The sequence below is a fragment of the Vitis vinifera genome, chromosome 6, assembly GCF_030704535.1.
Source record: "Vitis vinifera cultivar Pinot Noir 40024 chromosome 6, ASM3070453v1".
NCBI classification, from domain to species: domain Eukaryota; kingdom Viridiplantae; phylum Streptophyta; class Magnoliopsida; order Vitales; family Vitaceae; genus Vitis; species Vitis vinifera.
This window is the reverse complement of record NC_081810.1, coordinates 15,578,048-15,591,950: the sequence shown is the minus strand read 5'-3', so window position 1 is coordinate 15,591,950 and position 13,903 is coordinate 15,578,048. Positions and strand designations below refer to the sequence as shown.

General features: G+C 32.8%; 2 protein-coding genes across 6 annotated transcripts; one reads left to right on the top strand and one right to left on the bottom strand.

The window, feature by feature from the left end:
- Positions 1-2,438: 2,438 nt before the first annotated feature.
- Positions 2,439-5,012, top strand: LOC104879665 (inactive protein RESTRICTED TEV MOVEMENT 2). Its single transcript, XM_010653319.3, has 2 exons — positions 2,439-2,721; positions 3,976-5,012. Exons 1-2 carry the CDS (start codon positions 2,613-2,615, stop codon positions 4,812-4,814), a joined length of 948 nt encoding a protein of 315 aa, XP_010651621.1. The 5' UTR covers positions 2,439-2,612; the 3' UTR covers positions 4,815-5,012.
- An 850-nt stretch (positions 5,013-5,862) lies between these two features.
- Positions 5,863-11,925, bottom strand: LOC104879666 (double-stranded RNA-binding protein 1). 5 transcript variants are annotated; one of them, XM_019220398.2, is made up of 10 exons: positions 11,781-11,925; positions 11,419-11,673; positions 10,921-11,022; positions 10,219-10,320; positions 9,923-10,018; positions 8,975-9,210; positions 8,634-8,853; positions 7,956-8,135; positions 6,757-6,891; positions 5,863-6,512 (listed from the first exon to the last, which is right to left on the bottom strand). In XM_019220398.2, the coding sequence occupies exons 2-10, from the start codon at positions 11,633-11,635 to the stop codon at positions 6,142-6,144; spliced, it is 1,659 nt and encodes a 552-aa protein (XP_019075943.1). In that variant the 5' UTR covers positions 11,636-11,673; positions 11,781-11,925; the 3' UTR covers positions 5,863-6,141. The 5 variants fall into 5 exon arrangements, with proteins under 5 accessions (XP_019075943.1, XP_019075944.1, XP_019075945.1 ...); XM_019220399.2 differs by having other exon boundaries at positions 6,757-6,888; XM_019220400.2 differs by having other exon boundaries at positions 9,938-10,018.
- Positions 11,926-13,903: the final 1,978 nt, after the last annotated feature.

Sequence of the window (13,903 nt, the reverse complement as noted above, 5' to 3'; positions counted from 1 at the left end):
TGAAGGTGAGGAGCAACACTAGGTAGCTTGACAAAGAAAAAAGGATAGGAAAGAGGAACAAGTGACAACTAGGGTTTTTAGACTAGTATAGCCTTGATACCATATTATACATGTATGAGTTTGGTAAATTATGGCATAACACTCCTTTGTGTGTGTGTATGTATAACCTAGAATCAAGATTGACCTAGAATATAACCAATTTACAATCAATAGGATATTTACACAATAAATAAATAAATTAATGATTGAAAGATAAATTGGTAAATTCCTTTATTACTTTTGTCCTCACAAAATCTCAACACATTAATGGAGGTTCAATTATACATGAGAGATTGTTTTCATGCAAATAACTAGCTTTTTCCACCAACACATTATTTTGTGGTTCTATTGCACATTTTGTCTTCACAAGTAGCTTGATTTTTCGTACTTTTATTAATAAAAATATACCAATATTAATATTCTCACTCTGAATGTATTGATATATCTCCAAAATACCGGGATACTAATTTGAGGACTATTTTGAAAATGGATCGGGTTTCATGTGTATCACTCTTATGATTATTTACCACTGCATGGTTAGGAATAGAACTTAGAAGGGCTGGCCAATCTAACATGATGTTTTAATGAATTTAGATAATCATTCTAATATTTGAATTGAGTTTTGATTGAGTTTTATCAACCCAAGCATAATTTGGGTTAGACTCGAGTCGAAGATTTAGGGACTTTATGAGTTCAACCCGAATCTAATTTAATATTTTTATAATATTTACAATTTAGTTTATAATAAATAATATTATTTATTTTATATTTTTTCAATTAATTTTAAAAGAAAAATATCAAATTCAAGTATATGAAACAATATTTTATTTTTATAGAAAAATTTATAAATAAATTTTGTTAACAATGTATAAAAAATAAAATAAAAAATCCTTAAGACTAATTCAACTTAATCCAATCTATACAACGCAATTAGCTTTGGTCTAATCCAACCAATCCGAGTATAACCCAAAAACCCGAATATAAAAAATAAAACCAGGTTAAATTTGAATTAAGCACCTCATGGTTGAGGTCAATTGGGTTCAATTCCTATTAACTGTTTTTAAACTGAGGTTGGACTCAAAGCAAACCCAAGTCACCCAATTCATTGCCCTGTTGGTTGACTGTGATGGTAGGAAATAAAAATGGGTTAACATATATTAAATACAAAAGTTTTCTAAAATGAGATAAATTATCTATGGCTTAATAATGTGGTAAAAAGATGATAAAAAGGTGTAACTAGCTCTTTTCTTTTAATAAGTAACCATGTAGGCTTTGTTTGGTTCTAAAAAATTTGAGGGAAAATGTATGGGTAAGAAAATTGGGAGGAAAAGTGGAAGGAAAAAAAAAAAGATTAAAAGTAATAAATTATTTTTATATGTTTCTTTAAATTCATTTAATTTATTTTTCTCAATTTTATTAAGATTAAATAATTTCAAATTGCACATATTTCTAACTAATTTTAATTATATTTAATTTTCTTTCGTAATTTTCATTGTGAAACCAAGCATAAGAAAATTATTTCTCGTATTATTTTGTTTTCTTTCCTTAGTAGTTTTAAGAACTAAACATAGCCGTAAATTTGAGACGTACCCCTTTAAGGAAACCCTTGAATTAGGAAACAAATTTAAACTTTCTTTGCAAAAAAATAAGATTATATTCATAATATTAAAAAATAATATTTAATTGATTAAAAAGGATTAAAAGATCCTAAATTTGTAAAATTAATCTGTCCCATTGTTTAACTTGAAGAATAACCTATTTTTGACATAATACCCTTCAACATTTTTTATTATTTACATGTGTGTTTTTAAAGAAAAAAAATATTTTTACAAGAAAAAAATGATGACATTCTTGTCCAAAATGGGTATTGTTTTGGGTAAAAAAAAGAGTAGAAAGTTAGATTTGCAATTTCATGTTTCTTTTTTCCCTCTTAATTGGTTATCCCTAAAAATAAAACTATTGATAATGTCAAAAGAATTTACAATTAATTGCCCATATTATTCATACTTGTCTAAGCAATAATAAAATTGGACAAGGGATTTTAATCATTTTATGTGAATCCAATTTACTTAGCAAAACCTTATCATAAAACTATCCACAACCCCTAATTATTTTCCTTTTTTTTTTTATTTAACTCAAATTTCATTTAAAGGGAAGTTTCAGGAATATATACAAAAGAAAGCTGCATTCAAATATGGCCACATAGCCTATGATCAACAAATGAGAATCTACTGAAGCTTTGGAAACACAACATCCGTGCATAAAAAAGGCAACAAAATGAAAGAAAAAACAGTATAAATGAGACAAGGAACCTTGACTTTGCCCATTCATGAAGCCACCAACTGTACGTGCCTAAAGCATACTTGATCAATTCCTTGGGCAACCCAAAGGTCCATTGATTCTTGGACAAGGAATAACTGTTCCCAAAGAAAACCCACAACCCTCAGCCACATTAATCCAATCTCCATCATCAATCCACCTCCATATGGCTATATAAACCCAGTTTCTTTCTCATCCTATGGACCCAGAAACCAAAATATAGAATAAGGCGTGTATAGAAACAAAAGCATAAGATGGAGGCCAAGACTGCGACTCCTGCGGATAGAGTGTACGTAGAATTTGAGCCATCAATGGAGTGGGCATGGGATGACAAATGGGGCACTCTCCTCCTCTATTTACCAGGTGTGCTCTTCATTTTCATTTTCATTTTCATTTTCACTGTTCATGTTCTATGGAAACTTAACTGAAATGATCAATAACATCACCTTTAGTAATAAAGCTAGAGATCCGAAGATTAGTTAAAAATGGAGTTTGTATACAGCTGCATGAATCTTCGTTTCCATGCATGAACAGAAAGATCAAACTTCAGTTCTGAGCGCTTTCACAAACTTGCAGAAGAGTCCAGTTGATTTTTATAACAAATCCTTTTGATGGGTTATGTGTCAGCGTCTCGGCAGTAATCAAAGCCCTTGAAGCTAGAAACATAAGAGATATTTGTTTCCTGCGTTCTTGATACAACCTCTGCTATTCTATTATTAAGGAGAGAAATGTTAGATGCATCCATTTCCCCTTTATTTTATTTATTTATTTTATAAGAATTTACAAAATATGGATACTCTCTTCTTCACCTTCTCTATCCTTATCTGCCCAAAACTTTTAACTCTTTTCTTCTCCATTTTATCTTCTTTTCTTTTCTTTCATTCCTTTTCTTTCCCTTCTTGTTCTCATTTTTTTTTCTTTAACATCGAAAAGAAGCAATAAAAAAAAAAAAAAGATATGCAAGTCAGTCTATCGTGGGTCACTATCGTTCGATCAAGTGCTATCATTGGTACTGACTTAAGGATGGTAATAGAACAACTTTCTTTTAAATCCGTCTAGTTGAAATGAGGATGACTTGTCCTAAATGTCTCATTGTCATCCCTAGTCATGACCGAAAACTTGGCTACAACCTTCATAAATTTTTTATATAATTAAATGGGAATGGAAGTTGAAACGAGGGTGACCCGTCTTGAATTTGTCCCGTTGTCATCCTTAATTATGGCCGACAACTAATTGGTTGCAATTTTTCTAAATTTTTTTAGGTTTCAATATTTAAATAAAAAAAAAAGAGGGGAAAGATGAAGGGGAAGAGAAGAGAAGAAAAGGAATTAAAGAATAAAAGGGAGAAAAAGGAATAGGGATTTGGATGGGTTGGAAAAAGGGGGTATTTTAGAGATTTCATGTGTAATTTTATTTTCTTTTAGGAAAAAAATGTGATATATGAAAGAGTATGAGGGGGATGTTTTCAAGTTCCTCACAAATGACAGCTCCGACTATAAATCCATACATTAGATCAACCATTATCAATCAATGGCTTGTTGAGGTCCATATACACATCTTATTCTAAATTTAAAATGAACTTACAAATGGGCCGTCATCCAATAATTGGGTCTACAGGTTTTTCTAAGCAGCATTTGAGAGTCCAGGTGACTTCATCTGGGATGCTGAAGCTCAGTGGAGAACGTCCAATTGGGGGTGAAAGATGGAATCGATTCTACAAGGAAGTTCAAGTTCCAAAGAACTGCGACACTAATGCAATCATTGCCAAGTTTGAGAACGGTATACTTTATGTTCAATTTCCAAAGGTTATCAGCACTCCAGCTGAACAACAAGATACTGTGAAGCCACAGACACAGCCTCCTAAACCTCAAAAGCCTGCCAACCAGCCAGAGTCTCAAAGGGAGCCTGCCAAAGAACCTCAAAAACCTGTAAATGAGCCACTTTCTGATAAGGCATCACAACCCCAAATGCCTAAGAATGAACCACATTCTCAAGGGCAGCCAAAAGAAGTTCCAAAACAAAAGCCTGCTGATGAACCATATACTCCAAGGGATCAGAAAACAAAACCCAAGACTAAAACTTCAGAAAACACAAGCCCTGAAGATGGGAAGAATGGTGTCTTCACTGAAACCAACAATGCTCCCAAGAAGACGTTGGAGAAGGGGGATGATGAGCTGGGCAAAGAGGGAAAGGACATAAGAGGAGCAAGTGAACGACAAGGAAATATTAGTGATTCTGCTGAGAAGGCCACAAAGTTGGATCAAGAAGCTCATTCAATTGCATGTGGAAGTGGTAACTTTGCCCTTGAAAATTATACAAGTGTTGTTGGAAGTCTGGCCAGGGATCTGAGGCAAGGAGGAAAATTGTTCAACTTTGCAGTTACTGTTCTATTGGCTCTGCTACTTGGCCTTTATTTTGGCAACATGATTAAATCCTCTGAAAAACCTAAAATCTAAAGCTTGTGACCATGGGATCACATGACTTTGTAATGTATGAATTTAATAAAGGCCTGCTTCCCGCTTTCCAGTGTTGAAGAATATTTCTGCGAAACTAATCCAATATGTGTATATGTTAGTTTCAATTAAGAACAGAGCGATGTTTTATACATCAATTGGCTAGCTCCATCATTTATGTAGAATCCTATTCTTTCCCTACATTCTTCTATTAATTATTTTGTCATATCTCTTCCACTCATTCATCCAAGAGGAAAAATGGGAAAGCAAAATCAGGAAGGTACAGAAATTTTGTTAAGAAAATTAATTGTAGGGGAATCCGGATTTCATATTAAAAGGGAAAACACACTTTATTACTCCAATAAAAAAAATTATACTACCATTTCTGCAACTGCTAATGTTTCAAGTTAAAACTCTTGTGAACTTCAACTTTTGGCCCCACTCATAATTTGATAGTGCCTGCAATCTTATCTTTGTAAATTCCTAGCCCCACTCATGAATAACAACAAATGAGCATACAACATCCACAGAAAAAATTGTTCTGCTGTTGACATTCCTTTTTGGCTTTGCTTTTACTTTCATATCCTTTTCTTTTAGGTAAAGACTCTGAAGAAGTTCGGTCTAGCACAGCTGAATGATACCCATCACATATTTTCAGTCTATTAGTCTATTAATGAACTTAGCTTGAGCTAGACATATCGTAACCAGGTCTCAGTTCAGAATTTATTCTTTTGTTCTTAATTTTCATTTGGGCAGGACACCTATTCCATTTGTTCACATGCTTTCTTGCTTTGAGACCCAATGTGTAGATTTTTGTTATGATGATCAGGTAATTACTCTTCCAGGTTTGATTGTTCTCATACCATTAAGAAATGTCATTCTAATACATTAACACCATTAAGGACTAGCATTCTAATACATTAACGTGATTAGGCAAAAGCTGGTTTAACAGAATGCTCAATAACAACTAGGCTTGCTTCTCCAGTGGCAGCCTCTATTCCTGTCCTTTTATGTCACTCAATACTGCAAGTGATCTAGCCGAGAAAGAAAATTGATAATAAGTTTCATTTTATAGTAGGAGAGAAGTGCTACATTGAGTCACTGAACCTAGACCTGGGACAACCTCAAGGCTTCATATGAGAATTATGACAATGAGGAACCCCTAAAGATAACATTTTTTCATTTCAAATCACTCAATGGTAGCTGTGTGTTGTTTACATATAACTGTTTTGTAAACATTCCAATATACTTTTTACATATATCAAAAGCGGTGTACTAACTTTCTGCTTGGATGAACCATCTGCCTTATAATGGAAGAAGCTAGAATAATTTAATTACCTTTCTCATTTGGAAACTCCAAGCTCATGGCCACCCACTTGTCCTCTCTAATAGGCAGCACTGTAATCCCCTTGGGGAAGCTAACATCTGGGAAGCATGGATACACTCTGACCCTGCCACAGAGCAAGTAACTCATTTTGCTGGTAGTCATCTCTGTGCTAGAAGCTGAAAGGTCAAGAGGTGCCATCATAGGAACTGAATCTTCTTTGGGTGCCACAGGTACTGATTCAGAACAAGCTGTTGAGTTTCCTTTTGTATTCATTTTGTCAATATCTAATACTAGAAGAGATGAACGAGTGTCCTGAGTGGTGGCATTGGCTGTGGCTGATGATATTTCAGCTGAGTCCACTTCCTGAACTTCATCTGTGAGAAACAGAAGCAGGACAAATACAATCATGTAATTTTCTTACATAAGAAGTGTTCAAATCTGGTTAAGAGTTGGAAAACCCCAAACTCTATTGAAACAAGGAAACTTATTTTTATCATAAAAGCATTAGTGAACACTCAAATGCATATTAAGCATACACAAACACTCCTCTTTACTGATACACATATTTGCAATGTTTGGAAACAACATTAGTACAAAATAAATCGAGAAAGATAATACCTTTATTTTCTTTAGCATGTTCCTCATAGCTAACAGGTAAGGATGAAAGCAATGAGCATCCGGGTATAACATACTTTTCTGAGTCAACAGAGATGACTTGATTGGTGCTAGCAGAGGAGTTGAAACCCTCGCCTGCTGGGGAATCAGGGAAAGTAAACTCAGCACTTTGTCTCAATGCAACTGAACAGGAAGCATAGTAAATTCTGTTCTAACTTTCTACCATTTTTACCATACATTGAAGTAATGAAGCCTAGGAATTGATAGCAAGCTGATATAAATATTAGTATTGTAACATGCTATCATTTTAAAAGCTTTGAGGTATATATGCAGTGGTAGAGAAGGACCTTAGTTTCATCAAACCAGTTATTTGATCTTTCTTTAAATGAACCAAGTTCAGTAGAACCTGTATCTCCAAAATCGGGTCTTTGGAAGGTCATTGTGGTAAAAAAAAATTCAAAAAAAGAATGTAATGAACATAGAGGATCAGTAATTCATCAGTCACATGATATAGCAAAAACAACTAGGAATTGGAGTTTTTTTGTTGGATTCAAAGATTTTCAAGAAGTGCTTGAATATGATAAAAGACTGGTCTTGGTTTGAGCAGGTTATATAATGCCTTATGGACAATTAAATCTAGCTTTCAAAATCTTTACTGACTCAACCCTTTCATCAAGCGCTATGTTGGATGTTTGAAGTTAGAAGACTTGTACACATTTTAATTTCCTTGTGATAATCAATCTTCTAGAGTCTGGTGGCTTTCCCCTGAGGCAGGGGAGTGAACAATGAGAATTAACTAAATAGGTTGGCTTGGTGAATGAATTGAAATGGCCACACCCATCTTTAAAAGGAAGAAGAATTGAAAAATAACGGTAAAGCATTAAAGCCAAATATACTATGTGGGGAATTTGCTACCAAGAACCATGTGCATGAACATAAAAAGGCATGCACACAAGAACATATACATACATATAACCAATAGAAATGGCTATGGCAGGTGGGTTAAAGATCAAAATCAAAATCAAAATCAAACTTAAATTCAAGAAAGACGGCCTATCTCATGGCATGTTTGTATTAAATAAAGTAAAAAGAACTCTTGTGAGGAAGATGCTGGAGAATTCTAATATTCCAGTGGACCACTCTCCAAAGAGAAAGATCAGCAAGTAATCAGCTGTCCCTATGAAATAAACAAAGGATGATACCTTTTGTTTCTTCAGCATGTTCCTCGTAGTCGATGGTTGAAGATGAAAGCAACGGAAGTTGGGCCTCGAGGTTCTGCTGTGAGTCAACAGTGGTGACTTGGACTGAGGCAGCAGAGGATTTGAGAACCTTGTCTGCTGGGGAATCAGGGGAAGTAAATTCAGCTCTCCGTCTTGATGCACCTGGACAGGCATGATAGTCATTAGTATTGCTACTTTCTACCATGTCTACTATACATTTAAGTAATCAAGAAAAAGAATTGACAGCAAGCAGATGAGAATACTAGTAGTATAACATGCAGTATCACTTTAAAATCTATGTTCAGAAAAATAAAAACTTCATTTGATATATCACTCTTTTTTTTATTTATAATTATCTAGTTCAGCAGGATCTATACTTTCAAACTCAAGTCTTTGAAAGATCATCATGGTCAGACAATTTCAAATAATAATTTAGCAAACATGGAGATCATTAAGTCAGGTATATAAATCAGGAAAAAACACTTGGAATAAGATTTTGGTGAACTAAAAGATACAAAAGCAAAGTGCTTAAACTTTGAAGGAAGATTAGTCTTGGTTTGAGCAGTTTTATAGTAATTCATAGACCAAAAAAAAAAAAAAAAACCTAGTTTTCCAAAACAAATGTCATGGATACCAGTGGGAAGAGAGCAAACGACTCACGATCCTTAAAAGCAGTGTATGCAGCCTTTGCAGCTTTCATCTCTGCCTGTTTCTTTGATCTCCCTGCTTTTCCATGGAAAATCTCTCCATCCACTTTCACTGTGGAAAAGAATGTGGGCATGTGAGATGGACCACATTTGACTGTTTCATACTTCGGTATGCAGAAAAGTTCTTTCTGGGCTAACTCGAGTAAAACATTCTTGTAAAAGCCAGAGTCATCCTGAACAAAATATATAATTCAATGTACTATGGGTCATTTTCATATAGTATTAAACATGTTTTCCAAATTAGAGAAGAAGAAAAAAAACTGTCAAATGAAGGTATATAATTAGAAAACTTGCCTCTTGAAAATCATCCTGCAACAATGACATTAAAGCAACCTTTGCAGCAGCATGCTCTGCTTTCTTTAAAGTGTTGAAGAACTCTGGGCTCCCAAAGGTATGTCCATCAATAGTAACTGTAGCCTTGAAGCGAAGAGCATGATGTGGACCATCACATTTACTTGAGTACAAAGGAGCATCAAGATTTTTACTTCTAGCATAATTCTGCAGCTGGCTCTTGTATTGGTATTGCAAATCTACAAGCACCAGTCAACCACAAGAACAACATTATCATGGAAATATAGAGAAAGAGCAAAGAGTAGAAATGGATAAGGAACAGAAAGTGGAGCTAGAATAAAACATATCTTCCAAGAAAAATGTCCCTATATAAGATGGCACACGACCAACTTCAAATGGCTTCTGACATGGGATTAATGACCATTTATTGGTCTATGATCAGAGTTTATGAACAGGACATGAAAGGGCACATAATTTTCTGTCTGAAAATTGCAGGTGAATGGTTTGAATACAAACTACACTTCATCAGTGATCAACTGTAATATTTGTGAAACCGTTACACTCAATTCAAAGTTCACGCTTTCTCAATCTAATAAATAGCATCAAGTAATGACACAATATTTTCCACTAAGAATTGTCAGATAATTCATAGATAGGCTTGGTCTTTTTTCAAAATAAAATCACAAATTGGATAAGACCTGCTATGCTTTGATGGTAGTTATGGTCTGCTGTTATTTTTGCAGTAGTGATAGAAATTTTCCTTCATTTTTATCAATATGCTCTAAATTAAGAAGACAGAAGCTAGGTTGTGTAAGGAAATTTTCTAGATATTTTTCTTTCCTTTTAGAAAAAAACACATGCTGTGACTCCAGATTAAAATCATAAAAACAAGAAAATACAACCATATTAGAAAAAGAAATTAAAACAGTGGAAACTAAAGAAATCACTAGCCTTGTAAATATTCACCATTGCGGACACTTGAACCATGTGAATGAGTCTCAGTACTATGATTTGTTTCTCCAGTCTTTGGCTTCTCATCTCTTGGTGCTGAACAACCGGGACAAAAATGAGACACAAACATAAAATTAGAGCAGCTTTTTCTAATATCTGACCAGTAAACTTGGTATTTGATCCTGTATGTCTAAGATTTAATGCTATTTTTTATTCATGCTTCATTATGGCAGCTTTCTACAAAGAATTTAAAGTAGCAGAATACTAAAGAAAGCATGAGTCTTATAAGCACTCACCATCTTTGACAGCTAAGGCATGAGAATGAATTTCAGTACTTTGATATTTTTTTCCAATATTTGAATCCCTATCATCTTGGTGACCCATTGGCTTCAGAGAACCTGGACACAACAATGAGAAAATCATGCAATAGCAAACTATAGTATTCCCAAATATATCGTAGTTAATGTCATTATCTACTGTCCCCTAGAGATATCTTTCTGGGAAGTAGTTCTAAACTTTTTTCCTTGAGTCTTTGTAGCTTCATTCCACATGGTTTCCAAAATAAATATATTAGCATCCTACCAATGAGACAAGCATGGCCTTCCTATTTGCTGCAAAACTATTTCCCAAAATGCAGAACATTCTCTGGAAATTGAACATGTCCAGCGTCTTGGAAATTGGACTTAAAATGATGATTACCAGTTTTCTCCCAACTGTTCGATTGAAAGAAGGATTTTCGGGATTTCAATATCTGACTTCACAGCCTTTTTGTTTTGATTACTATGTGGTATATCCTCGTTAATTGGCAGCCCATGTGTTGGGAGTGCTATGGGAAACACCATGAACTCACTTGGTTTCCACAGGGCATCAAGTTAATCAAAATCTTTCACAACATTTCTCACATCCAATTTCCAAGAGTAAGTTATTTCATATTAATCACATTGAAATAGAATTTTCAATCACCAAAATTCTGTGAAATTTATAATAAAATTCCTTACAATTTGTAACAGCTAAGGTACTTGAGTGACTCTCAAAACTCTGAATTGCTTCCTCAGTATTTTGGCCTTCAGCCATGGTTTCAGCTGCTGTGGTTGAAGAACCTGGACAATAATGAGGAAGCAGCAATTAGTTTCTAGAGTATAAAGAGTAAGGTTAGATGGTCATCCTTCACACATAACATTAATTCTCTTCAATACTGTTCTAATAAAAATTTCAATACAAAAAATAGCAGAAAACAAGTAATGGAACTAAATTGTGCGCATGCCAAACTGTACTAATATATATATATATATATATATATATATATATATATATATATATATATATATATATATATATATATAGAGAGAGAGAGAGAGAGAGAGAGAGAGAGAGAGAGAGAGATTTGAAACCAGAGATCATTATAAGCCTTTCATGACTCCATTTTGTGAAGTGCATGGGGAAAAATTGAGGGTAGTAATCAATAGAAAAGAAGGGGGAAACGATGGGTGGGTAACCTGATGAAGAGGCGAAATGAAGGAAAGCAAGCTTAGCAGCTTGGTTGTGAGCTTGTTTTGAGGAGGTGGAGATGGTGGGTGAATGAAAAGAGAGGCCATTGACGTAAACAGAAGCTTTGAAGTGGGGTAGGTGGTCTGGTCCATCTTTCATGGCCGTGTATCTTGGTAAGCCCCACCTCTTCTGCTGACTTAGCTCTTGCAACTTAGCCTTGTACATTCTCTTCCTCTTCCGCTTCCTCTTCCTCTTCTCTTCCTCTTCAAGTTACAAAGAGAACGAGAAACGAAGATGTATGTTAATATAATTCTCATGTATGTAAACGAAGAGACACAAACAGAATATAGAAGAATATTGCTAGTCGTACGGAGGGGTACACAGGCATTTTTTCACTTCATTTGTACAAAAGCATCGCTTCCACATGTACAGTGCCTCTTGCTCACATTATTCTACAAAGCATTAGCTTCCTAATTTTCGGCTTTATGTCTGTATGTTTACCAGAATGCTCTTTTCGCTGGCCTGAAAAATTCTTTAGATAAGAATCAGCGCCGAGATAATAAGAAGGCACCAATCACATTTTGAGGGCCATTTCCACATGCCTCCCCTACCCATTGGCGTGACAAACTTTTGACCATTCAAATTTCTAACCTTTTTATTTGGTTTACCATTGAAGTGGGTAAAGGTAGGGGAGGGAAAGGAAAGGAAAAAAAATGGGAAGGTAGTTAAAAAGGTTGGGATTTGAGAGCTTGATGCTATGTTTGGTTCGAAAATATTTTCTATTTTTAAATTTTTTATACATTTTTTTAAAATTATTTTTTATTTTCTATTTTTTTTCTTAAAAAAAATGTTTGATTAAGAAAAGAGAAATATATTTCACAAAATGAAATTCATAAAAAAATGATTTTGAATTTTTTTAAATTTAAAATACACTAAAGAAATACAATTAAAATTTTATATGATTCACATGTTATTATAATATCTATTATCATAAAAATAAAATTACTATTTTTGATAATATATACATTATGATATTATATATAATATATATATTCTAAATATAATATTATTATATTTATTTATTTAGTATTATGTATTCCTTTTGTTCATTAATTTTTTGTTTTATTTATTATATTTTTATTTTTAAAATAGTGTAGTAAAATTACACTTGCAACTCAAAAGGTTGTGTTGCTAACTAACCCAAGTTCAACCAAATTAAAAAAATAATCAACTCAAGTTCAATTCAACCTAACCTCTAACTAATGTATTCAATTCAAACCTAATCCAACCTCATTTTTCAAGTTTGTGTTGATCATATTAGACTTTGGTAGATTAAATTGTATGATTTAAAATCCCTTACAACGTTTTTTAAATTTTTTGTCTATAGATTTATACCTAAATTTAAATAGTAAATGAGATAATATATTTCAAAATAAAATGAAAAAAAATTAAAAATAAATTTATATATCTTTTATATAATATAATTATAATTTGATATTTTTTCTTAAAATTGAAATAAATAATATTATTATATAGGATAACATAAATTATAAATATTAAATTAGGATTCGACTGTCATTACCTTTACATAAGTCTAACCCATTTAAATTTAGGATGAAAAAACTTACAAAAAATTATTTGAATTAATCAAGATAAGATTGTGATTATTTTTTGTAATAATGAGTAGCATTACGAAGGAATTAAGTAGAGCTAGTTCATACAGATATCTTAGGATAGATAGTTCTACATCATATAATTTTGCAAATAATTTAGCTAGTTACTCATGTACGTTAGACAATTATGCAAATACTATAGATTCATTAACTGCATCAAATAGTCAACATGATTTTGCTAATCAAAATTTAGATTCATCATTATCTCATCAAATAAAATTTAATAATTCAAAACTAGACATAGAGATGATTCAAATTGAAAATCAATTAAAAAAATTTGTCAAATTTGTCTAACATTACTCCAAAAGTTTCTATGTTTTTTAAGAAGAATTTGAGTCAACACTTTTTACTAATTCTAATAATCTTCTTTTATACATAAATATTATTAGAAAGGGAAATATTAAAAGAAAAACTCTTCCTTTTGTTCCTAATGTAGAATGAATTAAATTAGATTATTTTCCCTCTTATAATGATGCCAGAAGAGCCTATTTCAAAACTCTTAAACCTCAAGTTAGAAATGCCTTAAGAAAACAATACAAAAAATATATGTTGTTAAGATAACAATTCCCTTTTTTTTTATTGGTTTTTCAAATTTAGGATACCCCTTAAAAGAATAGTAACATTAACCACAAAACAAGAAATACAAAATTCTTTAAACCATCCAAATAATAAATATTTTAGTCAAGAAAATCCAATTCTTAATAAAAAAAAAGAGTCAAATTCTAACAAAAATGAATCAAATTTTGTTTTGTTTTGTGCCAAGAGAGGTAGGAGAAACAAGTCAAAACACTAAAAGTGAAACAAGTAAAGGTGAAATATG